The 23,548-nt window shown below is 37.9% G+C and overlaps 1 protein-coding gene across 1 annotated transcript in view; it reads left to right on the forward strand.

Moving 5' to 3' along the window:
• Positions 1-3,623: 3,623 nt before the first annotated feature.
• The window catches only part of VPS41 (VPS41 subunit of HOPS complex), a 106,340-nt gene continuing 86,415 nt past the window's right edge, over positions 3,624-23,548 (forward strand). The window contains exons 1-3 of the mRNA XM_079301917.1: positions 3,624-3,684; positions 7,330-7,368; positions 22,639-22,746. Coding sequence (XP_079158043.1) covers positions 3,664-3,684; positions 7,330-7,368; positions 22,639-22,746 — 168 coding nt within the window. The 5' untranslated portion in view covers positions 3,624-3,663. The remainder of the gene's footprint in view (positions 3,685-7,329; positions 7,369-22,638; positions 22,747-23,548) is intronic.

Genomic DNA, 23,548 nt, shown 5'->3' on the forward strand with positions numbered 1-23,548 from the left:
TTAAGCAAATACAAAATGATACAATGCTATCAAGTCAAAAAGGGTTGTTATTAAAGTACAAAGTTCCTGAACATATTCAAGATTATAATTATGTAAGCTATGGTACAAATTGAAAGTGTCTATCAGAAATAATTATTGAATTGCAATGATAAAAAAATTAAAGTCTTTGCAAGTTTATTTCTACAAACAGACAAACAGAAAGAGGAAAATCTTTGAACTTCCATTATACTGACATTATTTATATTTTATACAGCACAGTGTTTTTCAACACTATTAGCTTATAGACCACCACCTTTTTTTTTTTTTTTTTTTTAACTGAAGAAGTGGTGGTGAGAGTGGTGAGAGATAATTCATCTGAACATTTTGTTGGATGAATCAGTCCTACTTGAAAGCAACTGAGAGCTCTCAGAGACTGAAATACAGTAATATACCGAAGGATACTTATTACTTGTTATGTTTCACAGTAGTCAGAGAGAAAGTGTCTTAAAGCAAGACAGAAAAATTTTAACACTATTTCAACTCTGAATGTTGGTCAAGGTCTAAGTTCAGTGCTAATTCTGATTTCTGCAGAGAAAAAAAAACCAAGAAAACAAAAAAAAACCAACAGAAATTCCTGACACACTTAAATTTTTAAAATTCAAACTGGCTAGTATGTCAGCATCCTGTTAGATATGTCCTGCAGAATTCCCATCCACTGGAAGCTTTGCATTAAATAGGCACTAAGAACATTAAAGGCATTATGGCATGGCTAAAATATTTATTTTTAAGGCTTATGAAGAGTGCTATTTTTGGTGAACCAAATTAAAACTAAGCTATAAACTACAGTCACCTATCACATGAGATGAATCTGAGCCAAAATGCTCTACCTACATTTCAAAGCATCCATAATCTCACCAGATATCCCAAATCTTGACCTCTAGAAGAAGTAATTTCACCCAGACTTCAGTTCTATGCACTGCAGACAGAGTGAGAGTAGGTTTAAGGGTTAGGACAGAACCTTTACCTCCCTGAGGCAGTGCTGTATTTCCCACTTATGCTGAACTATGCTTAAGCTTTCTATCTCCAAAGCTGACTGTTCTCAGGCCCAAATCTGTAGAATGCTGAGCATTTTGTGGGAGGGGCAGAAAGCTTTTAAAACTTACTGGTGGCATTGCTTCTACATGACTTTCAGCTCTTCGGGAGGGCAGCTGTGGAAGAAGTGGCAGAATCAGATGCCAAAGTATTAAATTTTCCTGACATAATAAAAACCTATAATCATGGCAGATCGAATTAATACCTTAAATCAAAACAACTAATTCTGCCAGAAATAAGCACCATTTCTGCACCATTCTGCCAGAAATAAGCAGCACACTGTAAGTAAATCACATTGATTTAATTACATATACCATATATATATATATATATATATATATATATATGTGTGTGTGTGGCATATATAATTAAATATATATATATACACACCACTTATTCTGTGTGCAATGAAAACAAGAACAGCTGTTTCTGACAGCTCAGTTTGTGAAAAATGAACAAATGTGCACTGTTAGCTGTTATAATACTAAAGTTTACAAGATCTGCCGTCCTTTCTCTTACACTCTGTTTTTCTTGGCACTTGAAAAGTCAGTTACTAATGTTCTTTCCAGTTTAAAAAGTGCCACAAAGTACCTGTTGGATGTAAAAAAAAAAAAAAAAAAAAAAAAAAAAGGAGGGAGAAAGAGAAAAGAAGAAAAACCCTGTAGCTCAAAACCCCTACTGAGGTGGGTTTTTTTAACTTCACTAGAAAAATTTCCTTTTGCAAAATATACACAGTTTCAAGTAACAGAAAATAAAGTTCATTACATATTAAACGACAAATCCTGGCTCCATTGACAGCAATGGCATATTTTTTCACTGATCTGAACAGGACTAAGATTCAAGCAGGACTGAATGGGCCTGTAATGAGCAGCATTTTGGGCAGGCCACACAGCTGTCATCAAACATCTCCTATTAAAGTTTATTAAGTTTCATCTTAAATCAGTTAAATTTCTTGCCAGCAAGATTCTTCTAAGGACCATACACGTCAGACACATGGGAATCTACTTCTCATTTCCAGCCCAAATGCACTGAAAATATCTGATACTGATTTCATCTCGTACCTTTTATTTTAATAGTTCTTCTTGCTCTTCAGATCCCTTTTTTTGTTAGACTGAACTTGCTAAGCCCTTCTTTTTTCAGTCTTCTCCAACAGATCAGACCCTAAATGTGGTCCTTTGGTCCCTTCCAGTTTCAATTTTTTTTTTTGTTTTGTTTTAGTTTTTTTTTTTATTGTAACAAAGGTGACTCCAAATTTACAATTATATCCAGGTGTGGTCTCAACAATATTTTGTACAATGGCAGCCAAACATCTTTCTCTGTAGATATCCCATGGTTTCTATGGCCTGGATGACATTTACACACTTCTTCACCATGGCACCTTGATAGTCCATAACAAACCATTAAAAAGGTACTTTCTTTTATCATTTGCAAATTGAATTTCTTCAGGACAGCTATTTTCATATGTCCTTACACTGAAACTGTAACTTTGATAGCTCTCTCTCAACCTGGTGTACCATTTTCAGTGTGATTTTAAAGGACATTCCCTTCTCAGCCAAAATATTGGCAATTAGCTTCTAAAGGTATGGCAATGATATACATTATTTTCATAGCCAAGGTGATACTGTCTTGCAATTAACTATATGGTCTAAAGGTTTTGCATTGTGGTATTATAGGATTTATTTTTTTATTGCCAAAGGTGATCTGCACGGCACATTTTTAAATTCATGACTTGGAACCCAAGGATACATAACACTGTAGCTCCACCTTAGATTTTAAACAGCTCCAAAGGCAAAACACAAATGGTAGAAAGTTCTGCCTACTGCTTTTTAGCTTTATGTTTTTAACACATAAAGCAAGTCACTTGTGTGTAAACAAGACATTCAAGTCTCATTTCATGCTTTGAAAAACCAAAACGCAGCAGCTTCTAGAATTGTCTAGAAGACATTAGGCCATTTCAATACGGATGATTAAGTGAAAGGTACAAAGAGGACAGAAGCCGCTACATGGAGGAACTGATGGAAACGGGAGGATCTAATGGAAATCGGAGGGCCTGATGGAAACCGGAGGATCTGATGGAAGCCGGAGGGGCTGATGGAAGCCGGAGGGGCTGATGGAAGCCGGAGGGGCTGATGGAAGCCGGAGGATCTGTGCCCAGGCGCTGCTCACAGGGGTGTCGATGGAGGCCTGGTGGGAGCACGGGCAGCAGGCCGCCCATGGCTCTCGCTTCAGCTACAGACGAACCCCCGCTCAGCAGGGGCCAGCTCATCGAGCTACCTGCGGTCTCATCACAGCAGGCCGTACCGTGGAGATCCTGCTGCTCTCCCCGAGAGAATCGATGGATTTCAGCTTTAAAAAGCTAAGGAGGGCGGAGAGGCTGCTTGGCTGCCCGATGGGCCCAGCCTCGCGTCTGCCCTCCGTTTTGTACGGCACCGCCAGCACACCTTAGCTGGGCTGAGGAAGGAAAAAAGTGCGAAAGGAAAAAAAAAAATTTAAAAAAAAAAAAAAAATCCCTTCCCTGCCAAACTACACTTCCCAGAGTGCCTCCGCAGTAGCAGCTTCCTGCCCCTCACATGACAGCTGCCTGGCCGCGCCATGGCGGAAGCCGGGGAGAAGGTAGAGGCTGGCAGCGCGCTGTGGGCGCAGCGGCGAGGAGCGGGGCTGGGAGCGGAACCGCGGGGCCGGGGCGGGGGCACAGCGCGGTGCAGGGGCGGAAGGGCTGTAGCCGTGCCCGGGGAAGAGGCCGGCAGGCAGCCCTGCGGGGAGCGGGGCCGGCGGGACAGCCCCGGGACAGCCCCGGGACAGCCTGGCTGCGCCAGGCGCAGGGGGGAACATGGAGGCAGCGGGGCCTGGGCCCGGCCCGGGGGGGGTTTAGAACCCCTGACTGGGGAGCCAGGGTTAAAGACCTGAGGGTCTCTACCGGGGGACATAGGAGACGTGGCCAGGTTCATCTCAACGAAGGATTTTATTCTGAGACAAAACTTGAGGAGTTTGATGCTGTTGTTCCCTTAATCGGGTGTTTTCCTAGAGCTTCCCGTCCCTAGGTTGCTCTTTCCCCAGGAAAAAAAAATAAATAAATAAAGCAAAAGTGCAGTTCCTGGCCCTTTCAGGTACTTTCTGAGTGTTTCTTTACTGAACCAGTATTTGGACAGACAGCTGAGCTGTGCGATCTTTGTCAGTTTTGGATGCCTAAAAGTGAGAAGTCAGAATTCCTTCAAGGTAACCGGCCAGAGTTGGAGACTGGCATCTCCTTTCCACCTTCCCTGCTGACAGGGTTTTGTTGGGAGGGCTTGTTTTTCTTGGGGAGGCATTTTTTCCTGAGGATTGGTGAGTATTTTACTGTGGCAGCCTTTGGAAGGATGAAACAAACTCGGACAAGTCTTCTCTAACAGTGCAAAACATAAAAATAGCCCATTTTGCTCTCTTTGGACTATGATAGGAGAGTTCCCTTATTCATTTCAGTTTATGTCCTGTGGATAGCACGCACACCCCTACTGAAAGGGATGTGTGTGTGGTGCATTGTGTTTCTGTAAAACTCAAGTTTTGTGATTTTCACCTTTCATAAGGCCTAAATATGTAGTAGGTTACATTTGATGTTTGTGAAATCAAACATCCAGGGGAAAGGGAAAACCCTATACCCATCACATTGAGATGTTGGATCTGTTAAGTGAGAGATTATAATGGTAAGAGATAACTTCACATTTCTATGGTTTCCTCATCTGTGTTCCCTTACTGCATTCTAGGCTAGTTAGGCAACAGTGTTTGTCAGCTGGCTGAAGTGTACTGCTGATTTTCCCCTGAGTCTGAGATTGCTAGAGACTGCTATTCCTACATGATTTTGGATTTCGGTTGTCTACAAATCCCTTTTTAGGGATTTCCTTTCCATAGTTACAAGGCTACTAAAAGTGGAAGTGGAGGATAATCCTCTCAGTTCATGCTTATGGAGGGGAGGCAAAGGAACCTAACAAAACCCCAGGGCAATCATAACTGCAGTTTACTGTTCCAGTTTGCCTAAGCAAGTGGGAAAACCCAGAGAAAAAGCTTTTCATAGTATGTTGCTACCAGTGTGAGTTTGTAGGTGAGTATCAATCCCAAGCACCTTCAGCTAAGTTCCTGTCAGGGAAAGTATACAATTGTTTTCCTAAGCCAAGGCTCCCTCTGAATTTTTTGAATGCTATTTTCTGCAGTAAAACATAAAGACCGTGAAGCATTTACCTGTACTTATATGCCATTTGTGAAATTTAGTATCTGGGGTTGCAGTACCTTGTGAATACAGTAGAGGTACCAGGGTAGATGTCCTAAATAAAAACAGATAGATATTTTCTTACTTCACATGGATTGGTTATTGAATTCAGCTTCTGGCATGCCCTAATTTTGTATGTCAGTATTCTCAGGGATGCTTTGGCCCATAACTTGCAGCTCAGTTAAGGGGCTCAGGTGGGTGTGAGGACCAGCTGCAGTCTCAGTAAGTGGGCTGTTAGCTCCACCGTGCATGTGTGCTGAGTGAATAGTCTCATGTATACCAGCAGAAATGTCACTTGCTGTAATTCTTTTGTTTGGGAGAGCTTTTTAATTTTTTTTCATACTGTGTGAATTATATAAAAATATCATAACAGTAGTGCTATTAATTTTGGTTTATTCAGGAGTTGAATAGGCAGCTCTGGGTATTCGGGAGAGAAAATCACATTTTTTTAACTAGGAATCTGATGATATTTGCATTTGACTTTGTTGTTCTAGCTCATCCAATCAGCTGGCAGTATTGCACCATGATGTTTTAGGTCAGCTCTCTCTTGTTGAGTAGAGTTTAGAAAGCACAAAGATTGTATGTAACAAAATTGTAATTTCCTGAAAAGTTACAGGAGTTTGTGATTAGAGACTGGGAGACTGACAAAGAGTTGTGCTTGCAAAGTCAAACCTAAACTTCAAAGGATGCCAAGATTTTACTCCATCTTCCCTTGATTCCCATGTGCTTCTTACTTGCAGTTTCCCAGCTCATGTCAGAAGTATGGACTACACTGATAATTCTTCTATGGGATGTGTATTTTAGAGGTGGCCTCTCTGTAGTGAGTGAAATGGAGGGAACAGGTGTCAGTAATTGTGGTTAACACCTTGCATGAAGCTTCCAGTAGCAGGCAGAAGTGCTGCTTTGCTTCTCTCTCATCAGCTGTGATGGTCATTATGGGATATCAATGTGAGCCTCCACTAATGAAAAAGGAAGCCTTTGCTTTTGGTGTGTGGGTCCCAATCAGTGCATTATATAAACATCAAAAATAAATAAATATGAAAAATGAAAAATTACACTGGTTGTCAGCATATTAAATTTTCTCTTTTTTTCCCTTTTTCTCTAAGCTGTTGGTAAGGGTGTCTTTTTTTTTTTTTTTTTTTTTATGTCTTGTCTGGTGGAATTCTCTACTTATTAATCTTACTCTTCAAAGACTCCCTTCCAAAGATTTGAAATGCTGCCTTCTCTCTTGCTTGTTCTTTGTTTATATCGTATTTTATTGTTAAAATGCTTACATTCACTGCTGGTGTATTGGTAGTAATCCTTTATTGCTATTGATAAAGATAAATACGTTAAGTAAATCTTCGTTTTGCTGACTTCTTTGAGGAGGCATTGCATCAGCAGATTTTCTCAGTGGACAGACGAGAGATGAGCAGGAGTTGACTTACAAAATTTTTTTTTGTAGGGTAGAAAGAATCATCTTGCCAGAGAGGGATATTTTAAAGCTACAGTTGTTTCAAAAGCCAAAGGAGAAAGCCACGTCTTGCATTAACATCAGATGGGAAGGAGAAAGTCATTGAATGCTGGATTTCTATGGAAATTGTTTTGAAATTATTTAACTTTAAAATAAGCCTGTTAACAGCTGAATAGTTGAATAGCAAAACTGGCTTGTGGATAAGTTGAGAATGCTGTTCTGCCATGGGAGTCAAGATATGCACAGTTTCCTTGCAAATTGCCACTGCTTCTGGAAGAGGGGAAGATACCACAGGGGCAGATTCTCAGATGGCCCAGTCACTCTCTCTCTCTAGGGTGACTGACCACAGTGTCCGTCCTGCTGCTGAGTATCACTGTAGCACTTGAATGCAAGTGGGAGCACAAATCAAGTGTGAATGACAAGGGTGGAAACTCTGAACGTTGAGTTGCTTCTTCTTTGTCTTTCATTTCTTAATAAGGGTTTTAAAGTACTTCTTAGAGGGAAATACTGCTCAATTATGTCTATACTTAGCTATTTACCCCTTTGTTTTTTGTGTCCTTTTCAGGAAACCAGGTCTAATGAGGAATCAACAGATGAATCTGAGGTAACCCTTCTTAAAATGTTTCATGCTCAGATCGGTGTCAGTGTGGTCAGTGCTGGTTTTTTGTCAATATGGAGTGAAAAATACTATTTCCCTGGTTGTTTTTAAAAGTTTGGCCAGTATTATGTAGCAGGGATTGTTAATCTGGTCTTAAATTATTTAAAAGAAGCTGTGAATTGGTGATAGAAGCTTCTTTATATTAAAAAAACCCCACAGTCACTCCATTGTACTAAAATTAATTATGTTGAGAGATAAATTCAAGTGCAATTGTTTCTATTTTAATAAAATGAAAATTTGTAAGTGTAATTTTATATGCAGTAAAATCCAGTAATAGCTTCACAGTCTAGACTTAATCAGGTCCTGTAGACTCTGTTCTTGAGATGATGTTTTGTCAAAAACCATCTCATTTTCTGGAGAGATCTGCCTATACTGCTGTAGGTGATGGGAAAAGGGGGCTGGGGGTGAAGAGAAGGAAGCTATGAAGAGTTCAAGAATTTGTCCCTGAACAGTAATGTACTAACTCCAAACCTGCCATCACTGAAGGAGCCATAAAAGATATGAAAGAGGTAATTGACATCAGGGTGGTCTAGGATGGCTACAGAAAGGAAGAAATAAAGGTGACTGAGCAGCTTAAATTGTGGCACACCAGCAAGAACAGAGAAGACTATTACCTGAAGTATTTTCATCCATTATTTGTTTAGCTTTAATGGACTTGCTATTAGGAAGATTTTGTTTTTTACCAAGGGACAAATCTCCATGCTTGAGATCTGGGTTTAAGCACTAAGCAGACAGAAATCCTAATTTCTATTGCTGTGGATAGCAGAGACTGTAGTGGTAGATTCTGAAAAAGAATGTTTTTGCAGTGGAAGGTGGCTTTGTTTCTACTGAGATATTTTTCTCCTTTCTCCCATTGAGTGGTTGTCTTCAGTGGCACAGTGGCAATGCTGGTGAGAAGCAGGGTTCTTTGGCCCTTTAACATTGCTCTGAGAAGCAGCTGCCTGTGCCAGACTTTTTTGCCCAGTGTGAAATGCTTTCATTCTGAATAGTGCTTTGTGATGTGGAGATAAGCAATCATTGGGCAAGACTAAGTACTTAGTAGAATAGTAATCCTCTCAAGGCTTGACATTCACAGGATAGTGAACAGAGATACCTACTGAGATGATTTTTTTTTTTCTTAAAGCCAATTGCAATGAAAAAATGGGACTTTTAATGGCCTTTCAAGATTTCAGCTGTAGCAAAACAGTATTTACAGCAGAATTAATCATAAATGGATTGCCAGGTTGGTGGGGGTGTACTGTTTTTTACCTTAAGGAAAAATAGGCATCAGTCATCTTTCACAAAATTGAAAGTCTTAAAATTTCAACTAGACCTATATTAAAGTTGATGTCTATTTTTAATGTTAATTTCACATGCAGAGAGAAGTGAAAAGAAAATGTGTGTTTTGAGAATGTAGATACTGGATCTAAAGAACAATTGTCATTCTAATGTCTGTGAAAATGCTTTGCATTAGTTGTCTTTGAGTATTAAGTCCAGTCTTTACTATCTTGATCATCAGTAAATATTTAATGAAATGAAACTGATCAGGCTATTTCTAATGGTTCAGATAAAACCAAAATGGTAAAGGCACAAAATGTAAATGTTCTCAGTGCTTGCTTATATTATTTGAAGAATGGTCAGAGCTCAGATCAAACAATGGCTACACTCCTAGCTCTTGTGATCATAAATGAATGACCTATAGTTTGAATAATCAGGGATGTATTTAATGGTGGTGGTTCTAGAATCAGAGACTCTAATTCTTGCAGCCTGTGTTTAGTTATGGCCATTAAAAGTATATATTTATGGCATGGACTTAATAGACATCTTACCATAGTACTAAAAATTTTTACATATGCAATTACTTTTGCAATTAATTTAATTTCAATTATTTGTGAAAAATTGAACATTGTTACTATTGGTTCCAGAGGGTACACGACAAATATCCAATTTACATTATAGATGTGTTTTCTGTTATGGAGGAGTGCAATATTAAAATTTCTGATTTTGACTAAATTATGACTCTGTCTGGACTGGATGTGTAAACAAAGTATGGATTTTTTTTTTTTCTGATGTTTTTACACTTCTGTGCCATTATCCTATCAAAGAATCAAATATACATTGTCTCATGCAGCAACTGTCTTACTATCATTCCTTTTGCATCTTCTAGCAAATAAGATTCCAGTGCTCTTTTGCTACCTGCTTGGTTTTTTTTGAATGACGGTCTCTTTAACAATTGCCAGGATGCTTATTTGCACAGACTTGGTGATAGATCTTAACAGTAGGTCTCAAATGTGGGAGTCTGCAAAAAATTGACTGTCTTGAATATACATCATCTAAAAGCTCATCAGTCTAAATTTGGTTCCAGTGATGGCTCCACAGGAAATTGAGTTCCTAAGGCTGCCCCATGTAAAATACATTTTAGCTATTTAAGTCAGAATGTGTAAAATGCAAAGGAATCAATTAGCAGAATTGGTACATTTTTTCAGATATTAAGCAGACCTTTGTTTCAATATAGAGATAGCTGTAGTTGTAAAATTTGTAGAACTTGTAGCACATGTAGAAATGTGATAGATCTTTTCTGGTAACTACAGTACAGCTGACACTTTACTATCATGTTCTTATATGTGATGTGGGGTGTTACAAGCCTTTTCTTTTCCCATAGACTGCTGTATATTATGCCATGGTATGATGAGGAAACTGTTTATCTAAAAGTCCCCTGATTTTTAGGGGAAAACCTCCCTGTTTTGTGAAGTAATTTTACTGAAGTCTTGAAGCACAAGTATTTTCTTTTTGTGCGTTTGGCTTTATATATTTGGTTTTTGATGGTGTTTTTGTTTATTGGGATTTTAATTTTTTTTTTTCTGGAGTATATTCGTATTACTTATCCCAACCTTGTCTGATCATCAGATATGCAGCCAGATTTGAGGCTGGATCTGAGCATGTTTGTTTGGCTGAAAAGTCCTAGTACAATGTGGTTTCGTTGGTTTATTTAATTTTATTTTATAGCACCTGAACCAAAATTTTGGACTGTCACATTTGATGTGATCTAAAAAGTAGATAGTAAAGTAATCTGACTTTTGGCTATTTGGAAACTGTAGAGGGGAAAAAAACCTCCATAAATTATGTACAGCCTGAATCTGAATTTATTTCCAAATTATTCTTCCTCGCAATGCATTTGTTTCTGTAAAATCTTACTTTTCTCAGTTGAGCTGTTTTCTCTCAGATAGATAGTTATGTTTTGCCAGATAATTAGCAAAGGATGAAAGACTTAAAATTTTCTCCTCCATTCTAATTTACTACAGGGATTATGAGTAGATTGTGCTGATCCAACATGTGACTTTCTACAGGAAGCACCCTTTCAAGAACAAATATCCCTGGAATTATAAATAAGTGATGTGTTCCAAGAAATGATCCTTGATTATGTAAGGCATGTCACTGGTTTGGGTTTTTGTTTGGATGCTGCACTAAAGCAGAAATTTTTTGTTTTGCAATTTCTTATTAAACCACCAAAAAAAGCCATGTGGATGCAGATGTTCATGTTCTGCAAAGAGGTATTAGAATAGTATTTTTTTAAAGGTGCACTGATATCTGTATTCCTGCTTTTTTGTTAGATATATGAATGTGTTAGTCATCAGTATTGTATATATTTTCATTCTAGCACTTGTATTTTTTTTGTCCCCTTCTTAACTTTTTTTTTTGCTATTTTGATCACTTTTAGTTACCCTGTGAAAAGGACATTTGTTCATTTAGTTTCTTGTTTAGTTATTTAAACACTGTATTAGTAAATTCCATGATTGTTTGTAGAGAGACAGGTATTGTAGAAATTCCTGGTTAATCCAGTGCTCAAACGATTTCTTGTGGTTTAGAAATATCCCTCTCTGATACACTTTTACTGCTGAAATTAGTAGTGATTTTGTTTTATGAGGTTTTGAAAACTGATCAGAACAGGAACACAGTTACAAAAACATGTAAGCCCTTAAAAGAGGCAACTAAAAAGCCTTGATATTTTCTTTCTCTTTTCAGTGCACTCCAAGTTTTAGTCTTGTGGGTTAGGTCTGGATTAGGTCAAAACAATTAAATCGTTTCAAGTAAATAAACATCTGGTGAAAAAGGCTCCTTGTCATGCTGTGTTTCCATCAAAATGTTCTCTTAACATGGGGTGTGGAGCACTGGGCTGGAAGAGGTAAATTGTTCTGTGGGTAGTAGCATTTGAAGGGGCATCACTACTGCAAGAAAAATGGATGTTTGAAAAGTAGATGTGGCTACTGTACCTGAGTCTGAGTTGCCTTTTTTTGTCTCCAGTCTGGCCTTTTTCAAAGTACTTCTTTTAATCACGCCACTTTTCCTTATTATTGAACAGTTGTACTCTAGATAATTTTTTAAAATGTAAAATTAGAGAAAAATGCTCAAAAAGTATATTTTGTTTCACTTATCTGGGAAGCTGGAAGAGAGATTGCTTCCCTCTGCATGGCTTTAAATTAAATTTGCCTTTTGGTGAGAATGGAAAGAAAAGTTACATAAATTCCAAGTACGAAGTTCTCCTTATTGATGAGGAAATGTATCATGCAAATAATTTATCAATTTGAGTCAGTAGGATGAGCATAGTAAATTATTTATTGAAGTTTAAATGGAATTTTCCATACATAAATTTAAAAAACAAGTTTGCAGTGACTAGTAACTAACATTATAATAAACATTATTAGAGGATTGAGTTGCAGGAAAAATGGATTATTGCAATATTCTTTTAAGATGTTCTGGTTTTGAGTGAAAATTAAATACTTCATTTAATGAGCTATTAATATTAACCAGAAGTGCCTCTTCTGTCTGTGTGTTGTGGAATACATAAAATGTAAAAATGCTGCTGTGCTTCCTACATAAATTAAATGCAATTGCAAAGCTACTGCATTATCAGAGTATGCAGTTGTAGCTTTTCCAAGACACTAGATGTATTTCTCTGTGTGGAGTAACACTCTTGTCTGCAAAAAGAGAGAAAAGGTGAAAATCAGCTCTTCCCCAGTGGTGGGTAGGTGAGCTTCAAAAACTGCTATTCCCAAAACTGCACTGTCAGCTTTTCACATGCAGTAGATCACAAGGTGGCAACTGGGTTGCTTGAGTAGTGTTCACAGGGGAAACAAATGTTTGCCCAAGTTCCTTACTCAGCAAAAGTAGAAATACGTAGCTTCATTGAGATTTAAACTGAGTTTGGATTTTCTGTGCTGGAATTGGATTTGGACATGGAAGATAAAACAGCCTATCCTGTGCTGCCTGTGTGTGGTGCACTTGGTGTGGATGGACTTACCTATGTTTGTGAACACTGAGGTGGATTTGGAAGTTTCAGGTGTTCTTTGTCATGCACAAAATTAAGCTGAGGTAGTTGAAATGAAACCAGATTGTATTATATATACAATACAATATATATTATATATAGGACTTTTTCCTACCTTTTTTTCTTTAAACATATCATTTATGAGGATTGGTCATAAGCAGAATGTTATCTCTGTGTTATTTATGCTTCAAAACTTGGCTGGTGCCCAGGTCCTTCAAACTTGTAGGAGTAAATCTTCAACTGGTGTGCAAATACAGTCTAATATTCTGTATGTCACAACAGTTTTACAAAGAAATAAAAGACTCTCTTTTTTGTCTTTCATATGTGTGCTGTTTCATACTGTTAATGCAGCCCATTTTGAGACATATTCACAGGCAGCCATATCATCTTAATTTCGTGCTCCTGGTGTATATCTGCATTTTTCCAGGGTATTAAATAAATCCCTGTGGAAAATGCATGGGGAGAACAGAAAGCTGCTGTGTGAAATTTTACCATCCTAATCCATATTTACCAATTTTACACCTAGGTACTGGAAAAGTGTTAGTGATTTGCCTTATGAACAGTTGAAAAGGAATGAGATCAGAGGTTATTCATGTTTTTCACTGAACTAATGTTACTGAATTTTCACCATAGAATTAGGGGGAAATATTTTTAGCACAGCAAATATTCACTTAAATATTCAGCACAGTAAATAAAACAACAACTTGAAATACAATTGTATTCCAATTGTGGTACTGTCAAGCAGCCTGGTTAAAGGCCTTAATCTGAAGGTTTTTTTTTTGCATTCTGCTCGTGTTAAAGATTTGATTGCATTGAAAGAAACTGAGTTACAGTCCTAATTCTGAAAATAGCATAGGTGGTAGTCCTTTCATCACTGAGGTAGGAGCAGAAGTCTGGAAGCCATATCCTAGGGATAGAGAAACAGTAATGATGAACCTGCACTTCGTAATAGTGGCACATCCTATTACAATAATTATCCTTGTTTGCTCTGTGGCACTTGACTCTTCAGCAGAAGTGGATATATCACCCAAAATAGTGGTGGATGGAGTGCTTTCTTCTGCTTGCTTCTGGATTTTTTTAATTTTTTATTGGAAAAAAGGCCAGGTAAGACCTAGAAATGGGCATGAGGGAAGGTGTGTTTGCATCACTTTAGAACACAGAAGTCTTTTTTTAAAAACAGATACTTAAGGAGCTTTAGTAAATGAGTTTGAGATGTGCAATGGGTTGATGCTGGCCAAATGCCAGTGCACCTGCGAAAATAATTTTTAATTTTCTTTGGCTATAGTTGAGCAGAGGAGGGGAAAACTCATGGAATGAGATAAGGATTAGGAGAAAACACTTTGAAGGGCAAAACAGGCTCAAAATTTTAAAAAGTATAACAGAAAAAAAAACATTAACAGAATTAGAAGAAGATAATGAGAACTAAAATAAACTTCTGGAACACCTTTTCCCCAATGCACTTCTTAAATTGCAGGGAAACAGATTGTTGTATTATAATCCTCACCATGGCTTGCAGAAGAATCTCAGCTCCCAGCCTTGGAGCACTTCCTCCTCCCACCTCCTTTGCATCGTCCTTAGTGTCACCATGTTGTTCTCCTCATGTGTCCTCACTTTCTCCTTTTCTCTGGCTCAGGAGAGAATTGGTGTCTGTAGGTTCGTTTGTTCCCAGGTTCTATCAGTTGAAACAGTCTTTATGGAGCTCTGCAGTGCTGAATGGTTGATCTTGTCCAGGTTCCACAATTGGGGAATTGCTCACCACGTGTCTCTCTTGATCACCTGGTCTCTGCTGGCACTGCCCAAACCACGCCAGCTGCTGGCTCCACTCTGCACCTTTTCTTCATGTAGGACGCCAAAAAAAGAAAAACTGCTGCCTGTGCTTTTGCCTTTCTGTCTGCAGCACAGCTGGCTAAAAGCAGCTAAGTAAATAAAGTCCACTGTGAGCCATGTCGAGGGAGCTGCAGCCACACCAGGGTCCAGCAGCCCCCTTTGGGAAAGGGGCCCTGGCTGGCCTCCTACTCCTCTGCAGAGAGCAGGGAGCAAGAGAACTTCCCATGGTTTTCCATTCTTAAATGTGTTATCATAGAGGCATTTCCAACTTTCCTCATTGGCTTAGCAGTGTGCCAGTTCTCAGAGCTAGCCAGAGATTGGTTTTGTTAGGCACGTAGGAAGCCACTAGCAGCTCCTCACAAAGAATCACTTCCATGGCTGACTTCTTCCCTCTTCACCAACAATCAGTTATTGCAAAACCAGCACAAAGTGCTATCTTTTTAAGGACCAGATTACATTCTAAATTATACTTTCTGCTTCTTGATCGTACAGAGTAGCAATCTTCTAGGGGTTTCGCAGCAATTAAAATAAAAAAAATTAAATCTTTGTTGTGAATTTCCAGTATTTTTTTCAGAAATAATGATTATTTAAATTATTTCTAAACTAAAATATGGGTTCCAGTTGGTGTGAAAAGAAGCAGGACTTGGGCTAGGGTTTTTTTCTGGCTTCCATGTCAGAATGGTAGGCAGCAGGTTGTCTTGTGTGCAGTTTCCTACAAAAGTGGGAGCATCAGAGCCCAACAACAAAGCCTGATGTTACCATGGAAGAACTTGGAGTAAATACCTGCCTCCTTTACAATGATAAATGTTACATCCTCATTGCCCACCTCAGTAATTTACGTATTTTGACAATTTTGATTTCTAAAATTTTCCAAAGACAAGCCTTTCTCCTATCTCTTTTCTGTCCAGAACTGGTCATCATCTTCAAATAAATTTTTCCAAGTGAAGCTGGGGAAGAATAGGACTCTGCTAGTATGCACATAATGCACATAATGCAGTCAGTAGTGAGTCAGATTAATTGAAGATGGACTCATTTGCTTTTAGGGTAGAAGGTAGTGGACAGATGCCCAGAAATATTTCTGGGTTCCTTCTTGTACCAAATAGATAAAACACCAATTTGTAGGGTTCAAAACTTCTACCCCTCATCTTTAAAGTACAAGTGATCTTTTGGTGCCTGTAGTCATTAGGCAATAGTAGGATTTATGAAGACTTGACTATTTTGTGACTCAAATGGGAATATAAGAAGGAAGATGAGGAGCAGGCAAATTTACCTCATCACAGGTATAACCCAGTTGTTACTGTAGTTAAAGATGTGAGCAGGGTTAGCCATTTAGTAAGTAAAGATTAAGAGTTTTTCTTCGTCTTCATGTTCTCAAAAAACAAACAAAAGAACCTATTCACTGGTTTTACCAAATACTACAGGAACTTTGATGTGGTCTGGGGTGGAAGTCAAAGGAATCTCCTAATGTGTTGTGACATGATGGTGTTACATCCTTAAATTCATCAACAGATGTTAGCAATTTGTTACAGCTGTCTGTTTAATATTTTTTACTTTTATTAACCCTCCTGCATGTGTTGTCATGTATTGCTCCCATGTGATATTTTTACTTGCACTAGTTTTTTTTGCTAGATATTTTTATTCATTTACCATATTCCCTTGTATTGCAAATGAACAGTGTGTTCATTTGCATATGTCTACCCTGAATTCGTAAATAAAATTCCTTTTTCCTTCTATGTATTATAAGAATATCTGTGCTTTTATGATATGGAAAGAGGTTATGAAAATACAGGATGGTAATTGTCTGCATTGCCAAATCCATTTCCTCAGTGGTCAGTCTTTTCTGAATATCTCTGAGCTGGTGTGGGTGTGCTGCTGAGATGGGAGCTGTGGTCTGCCTTTTCCAAGAACCATCTATAGTATGTTTGGTGAGCTGTTCATGCTGGGTTCTGGTGTCCTGTGATTAGCTGTTTCATGTCAGACTATAAGCAGTCATTAAAAACTCCATATGGAAAAGCTATGCCATGAGGGTTGCCTGGCTGGAAGTGACCATCCAACTGAGGACATGGTGATTTTGAAGAGGAAGAAGATGAGGTTCCTGGCATGCAAACTGAAAAGTGTTGAAATTGGACTTCTGGTCTGAGCTGAGAGGGCTTGATAAAGTGTTTGAGGGAAGTTACGGTATCAGCAAAGGTCCATCTGAGGATTACAAGGGGATGGAGCAGAGGAGATGTGTGTAAGGGTAGGAGCTTGGGGAAGGCTTGTGAGCCTTCAAGACTGCAGTTTAAAAGTGGAGGCTAAGTGTTAGAGTAGGAGCTAGCCCCTTTTTGTGTTTTGTGTAATTGGAATATAGGCAGATTTGACTGGTACTTTGAAGGAGTCCTTCAGTCCTTTAACCTTCATAATATTGTGGTGAGACAGTCACTGTTTTCCATTTCCATTTGTGTCCCAAAACTGAGTAACCCTGTCAGCAGACCTAGTCTTGCAGAGCTGTAGTAGAGGGTTGCTCTATCTGCATTTTGCCTTGCTGTCCAAATCAGCAAAGTTGTAGAATTTGCTCGTAGTCCTACCTGAGCAAGGGTGTCTAAACTGAAGCATTATTTCCAGGGTGAAGAAACTATGATTTGTCAAGCTTAATAACTGCTATTAGATACAAGGGAAGTATGGTAAGTCTCAGTGTTTTAGCATACAGCTATTAGAAAATGTTTTGGTGTGAAGTATGGTAAAGAAGGAAATGAGAAATTATGCAGGGGGTGAGACTGAGAATATAGAGGTTTCTGTCTGATTATCTGGAGTACCAGATTCTCTGGGCCAATTTAGCCTAAATATGATGTGGGTAGAGAAAACTAGAAATGACAGATAAGTGAACCTGCTTGTCTGAGGGACTTGATGTTAGATATTTTCCTTGTAGATTTTGAGGAATGGGATTCAGCACATGTAAAATAAGGTTCATTTGCAAATCAGTATCTCTTTACCTTGAATGAATGGAGATAGTTGGGTCCTAGCAAAGGTCTGAGAGCTGAACTGGGAAGGATAATAGTCCTAATTTCTTTATTGGGCCGAAGGAGGCATTGTGACCCATTTGGTTCCCAGGTATAAAAATGCTGTGAAGGTTTAAATAAAAAAGCTTTATCTGTATGTTTTGTTGGGTAGTACTTGTCTTGTGGAAATCTTGTGGCCATTAACCTTAAGTTTGTAGGGTGCTTGTTGGGCTCCCTTGAGCAAAGTAAGGTTTTCACAGGCATCTTGAGTGCAATCCTGCCCTTCCAAGCAATTCTGGTGATAAAAGGGTTTGCAGACACCTGGGGGGTTAGATGGTGGTGTAAAACCCCACTGATTATGTGCCTTTCATAGCAGTCTGGCTACATGTCATCTATTCTGCTTCTCAGCCACACACCAGCCACTCAGCTAAGTACTCTTTACTCCCAGGTCAAATAGGGAATTTATGAATGAGAGATTATTTCCAGCCAGCCTCACAGGCCCTCAAAACTAAAGCTGAGACAATCGGTCAATGCCCTGATTAAGACGTTATTTCCATTAAAAAATTAAAAGTTGGAGATGGATCAAGTCAAGATGTCAAAACCAAGAAAGGTAATAGATGATGTTGGCAACTGAGTTCTGCTGGGTATTTTGCTGCACTTTGTGCTTCTGCACATATATAAGAGAAATAAGTAACTGTCCCTGGAGACTTCATTTTGGGGCGTAAGGTCTTTTTATGTTGGCTTATTTTTCTTTTTATATTTATCATTGAATTTCTGTAAAAAGTGAAGCTGCCCCCAGCAGAACACTAAGGATGCATTTATTTGTTTTTGCATAACTTAAAAATGTTCTATGAACTTTTATTTTAGTTAAAAAATAATTTGAGTTGGTTTCTTTTGTTCTACTGGAGATTTTCATATAGAGTGTAAAGTAGTAATTCTAGAGCTCTAACTAGTTAACCCTGTCCTTGCCAGGAACAAATGAGGTAATCAAACATTTTAAGCATGTTGAAAAAGAAAATTAACTGTAGACTTTTTGTTTATTTTGTCTTTTTCACACGTAGCCTTGTAAAACAGCCTGTGACACTAGGGCCTGGTTGGAGTAGGGTGTAAGTGGGTCTTTTTTGAAATTACTTCTGTGATGGACATCAGCAAATGCTTTACAGGATCAAAACTTGCAGGCATAAACAAGGCTGGAATGGACACTTAGAGTAACTGCAATTCTAGCTGGGACTGAGCAGAAGATATGCAGCAAAGGGGAAGGACACTTGTCTTATAATGTATGCAACATTTATTTCCATAAAGGCTCTGGAAAAACTTTGAGGGCAAATTGTTTGGGAAGGATGACACTTTGCTGTCAGCGCCTGTAACATAATTAGAGTATCTGTAATCAATAGAGCATGTAGTTCATGTGACAGGCTGTCCTGTGGGCAGATCCTCTGCTGCAGGAGCAAATGTGGGCTAATGGAATAACTCTGGGAACTGCCCACAGGTTCCTTCTGGAAATTTTCTTCACGAGGACTGATTTCAGATTTTTTTCTCTTTTTTCCTACTCATGGTTCCAGCACAGTAGTTCCTGTAGGCAAAGCTAGGAAAGATGGGGCAGAATACCTGAAGAAGGTTGTGAACCTGGGTTTGCCCTTGCAGTGGCACTGGCCTGTTCAGAGCTTGTTGCACATTTGCAGCTCTCATTAATTTATTAAATCCATTCCAGAAGAGTTGGTATTGAGTAGGTGCTGGGTGAATGAAAAGGAATTTGTTTTCAGTTCAGGAGTGCTCAGCAATGACAACTGGGAGAACTCTCAGTAGGAAGGGGTTTGTATTAGTCTTTGTATTAGGGGCTAATTAGTGTATTCTTTCAGCTGGAAATGTGCTTTCAGTGGAAATGTTTATGGATACCTGTTCTTTACAGCATATTTTAGTGATATGACTAGTAGCTTTAGCTTTAAAAGGCAAGTAGAAAACCAAACAGAGAAAAATGGTCATTATTTATTTTACAACATCACCAAGGTACCTTCCTCTTGACAGCTCTGTGGGTCTCCTTCCCTTTCAGAATTTAAGGCTGCCATGTGTGGAGTGCTTTACACATTTTGTGCAGTAAATATTTATTTTTCTCTTAAAACATTTGTCAAGAATCTCAGCATTCAGTATTGTTGTTTCAGATCATTTTAGGCAATAAATATTGAAGTAGTATTAAGTGGTGGTACAAAAAGCAGTGTTACAAAAATGGTTTTCAAATTTTTAGAATCCTCTAGGAGGATTTAATTAAAAGTGTCATACACTTAGTAAAAATCCATGTAATATCAGCGATTGATTTTTTTATTATTTCCTCCCTTAAAAAAGGAAAGCTGCAAGTTCCCTTGTATGGGGTAAATGTCACTCTGTTTATATCTTGGCTTTGCTGCAAGTCAGGACTTGTTCTATTCCTCTAGGTTGTCATAGAAACGCAGCTAACTGACATCTCAACTCAGCCTGCTCATGGTTTAATTTGTGGGTTTTCAAGATTATTAAAATTTAACAAAAATTATTGATTTGCTTTTATTAACACTGGCTTGTGTTTACTTTAGAAGTTCAAACTGCATAAAAGCTTTTCCTGATAGAAAAATACCTATACAATTATTAAACCCTGATACTCTAAATAAGATATCATCAAATGCATTTAATATATCAGAGTCTGAAGCCATAGAGAAATCTTGAATTTTTGCAAATCACCTTTTTATTTCATTTTGTTTATAGTAAAGTGCCCCAACCTTATTTCAATTCACCTTTTAGCTTGACTTCTATTTAACATGGAAGATACCTCTCAGGAAAGCGTGAAATAGGTACATCATCATGCCTAATATTTGGGAGTTTTCATTTTATTTACTTACTTTGAATCCTGGCAGAATGCTTCGGTGCACTGACTTTTGAAAGTATATATTTTTTGTATATGCATGTGCAGAAAAAATTACTTAGTTTTCACTCATAAATAAGACAGGCAAAACTTATTTTCAGTAACTTTATCTAATGGTTCGTGGATGAATGATTTTATGCAAACTACTCAAGAGACTAGAATTAACTTTTCATGTTGGTTGCACATTGGATGTCCAGGCCCCAGCAACATGTGGGATCTTATAAAAACTAGATGACTGGAGTTCAATTTTTACTTTTATGAATTTATTCAATGATTGCCCATGCATTTCAAGCGTAATCTTTGTAAGCAATGTATAAAATGCAGTAATATATTAATTGTTACAAAATGGACACATACTTCCTTACACCCTCCTTCCATCCCATGTGTGCTTTTTACTTTGACTTTACCTCCTCCCTCTACCTTGTAGCCATTTATTAACGATCTGTAGGCATGAGGAACTTGACTGATTTATATACAGACCTGTAATTTGACATTGTCATTCTGTCTAGTAACAACTTTGTTCAGTGTTAGATTTACTGAATAAAATTGTTTCTTGGTGGACATTTTGACACTTCACTTCATACTCCTACGTCATGCGCTGCTGACATCCCTGTATTAATCTCTTTTATATTCTGTTATAAAACTCTCACGTAACATTTTAAAACAGACTCTCTTTGCAGCATATTTCTGTAAGCATGGGGCTAAAGATTGGGTTTCCATAGGTATAAATGGCTTTTTTGTGTTTATGAGGTTATGTACATGTTGCCATATATGATGGTAGCATACATAGTAAATGGCCATACTATTGAACTTGGGAAAGATTGGCTTTAGTACTGCAAAGGCAGTTTAAACAAAATACATTTTATTAACCTGTTAACATGTCTCCCTTCCAAATTTATTTTTTGCGTCATTGACTACAAGAAAGTGTTGCACAAATACAGTTCTGCTGTAGGCTACATTGTGCATTTTTAAGCATTGGAAGGCAGTGGTTGGTGGGAAGTCAAGGCATTCCTTTAACTAGAGAACAGCACTGGTATATTCTGGTTGCTTAAGAATGAAAGGTATGTTTTATGTGGGAAACACTCAGTGTTGATATATCTGTTACAGTCAATAGTGAGTGTAGGAGAATATTATTGCAAGTATCCTGTTTCCCAGTGAGGACCAAGGAATCTGTAAGGGTTTGTGTGTGTCTGTGCATGTATAAGATTAACTGAGAATTGCTGAAGCCTGTGGAATCTCTCTGGCATTGTGCTTCTGTAGACCATCTGTTTCAGATAGATACCTATGACCAAAGAGCAATTTTGCAACTGGGATTTTCTTTTCCTGAGAGATAAACATGTTTGGTCTTCTTTGAGCAATAAATTTGCTGCTTGTTTTTGTTTTGGTTTTTTTAGCTTGGTTTCCTTTCTCTTTACTCTTTGCCCCATGATCTTTCCTTGCATTTAAGTAGTGGTTGGGTGATAATACCTAACACACTTGAAAAGAAAGAGAGGAAAGCTTCAGTATTTACCAGAAAAAGATCCTAACCTACAGAAGATAAAGGTGATTCATAGGAATATACTGTGTCCAGATCCTTTTCCCAGAAAGTGTATTTATAAGTGTTTTTTTTACCATAAGCCCATTGGTGGATTCTATACAATTGACTTATTCCTAGTGGATTCTTCTTATTTTTGTTCACAGCATTTTGCCTCTATCCTTCCTACAGAGGTGCAGCATCTTGTAAAGGTCGTGAAGTTTCTTGTAACGTGCATGCTTCAGCTTTCAGTTCATTGTGGCTACAGTGGCATACTTTATTTTATCATTATTTGTTATCATATCCATCCTTTTTTTATTTTACTTCTAAATTGCAAATGACTAACTTTATGTAACAAAGTACACATGCACATTTTTTCCTGCTTTTTAGATATCAAGTAAGTGCCTCTTACAGCTGAATTGACATGCTGCTATAGAGTCTTTGCACCTAAAACTTTGGAGTAAAAAGAAAAGCCAGTAACAAAAAAGCACAGCCCAAGCCCCTTCAGATGATTAAACTGTGGAAGTTTGGCTTTTGATTGTAATGGCTGTTGTGAAGAGATCGCAGTGATCCATCTTCGCCTGTTGCTGTGTGATAGTTTTGGGATATCTTTTAATTTGTTTTTTATCTAAAATAAACTTCTAAATATTTCTGTTGTTTTTTTCTCTCTTGCTCCCTTTTTCTTACACTCCTAAAAATTTAGGAAGATGAGAGTGAAGAAGAACCTAAGCTCAAGTATGAACGACTTTCTAATGGAGTGACTGAAATTCTCCAGAAGGATGCAGCCAGCTGTATGACAGTGCATGAAAAGGTATTATGTAGCTTTGTGGCTGAGATATCACTTCCGGTTGGTTTTATATATTTATCTGTGCTTACAATGCATCAGTTTATTTCTTTGTAGAAGTGATGCCAAATCTAGAGTTGCACTGGCAACAGTAACGTAAATAAAATTCACCATTAACCTGTATTGAACAATTCACACTTTCTCCTGTGATAAAACAAGTAGTTCACATGGTTCAATTAACAGCAGATCTCTCAGAATCAATTCTCTTCTTGTTTGTATCAAGCATTTTTTCAGTAAGAAACACATTTTCTCAATGAGGAAATGAGGTGAGAATTCAAAATGTGGTGATTTGTTTGATGAGATGTTTACATAAGCTACTAGAAAAATATTCACTCAGTTTTTATTATGAACAGTATTGTGGACTGCAATCAGAATACAGTCCTAACTTTTCTTTATTCAGAAAGGAAGTTTGTAAATACTGTGCTTATTTGTACAGCCTGTGTCAGTAAAGACCAACTTGATCGTGCCAGGACCTTAGTATATATTCAGCTGTGGAAGACATGTTAATACAGTGTAGAAGAAAGTAATTGCTATAATTGCTATATTTTTTGTTTGCTTAGGTTTTTCTTTTGGGGGGTGACATACTAGCATGTCCCTGTGTCCCTTCTCTGATTCAGTATGTTAAAAACAAAGAGAAGAAACTGCACGTAGAGATTTTGATGTACTAGAGGAAGATAGGGATAAAGTAATAGACAATGCAAAGTAAAGAAATTTTAAGAATAATTAATATTTTGTTCTTAAAAGGAATAAACTTCATGTGCTTCTTTAG

The sequence above is a fragment of the Erithacus rubecula genome (assembly GCF_903797595.1).
Source record: "Erithacus rubecula genome assembly, chromosome: 3".
NCBI classification, from domain to species: Eukaryota; Metazoa; Chordata; class Aves; order Passeriformes; family Muscicapidae; genus Erithacus; species Erithacus rubecula.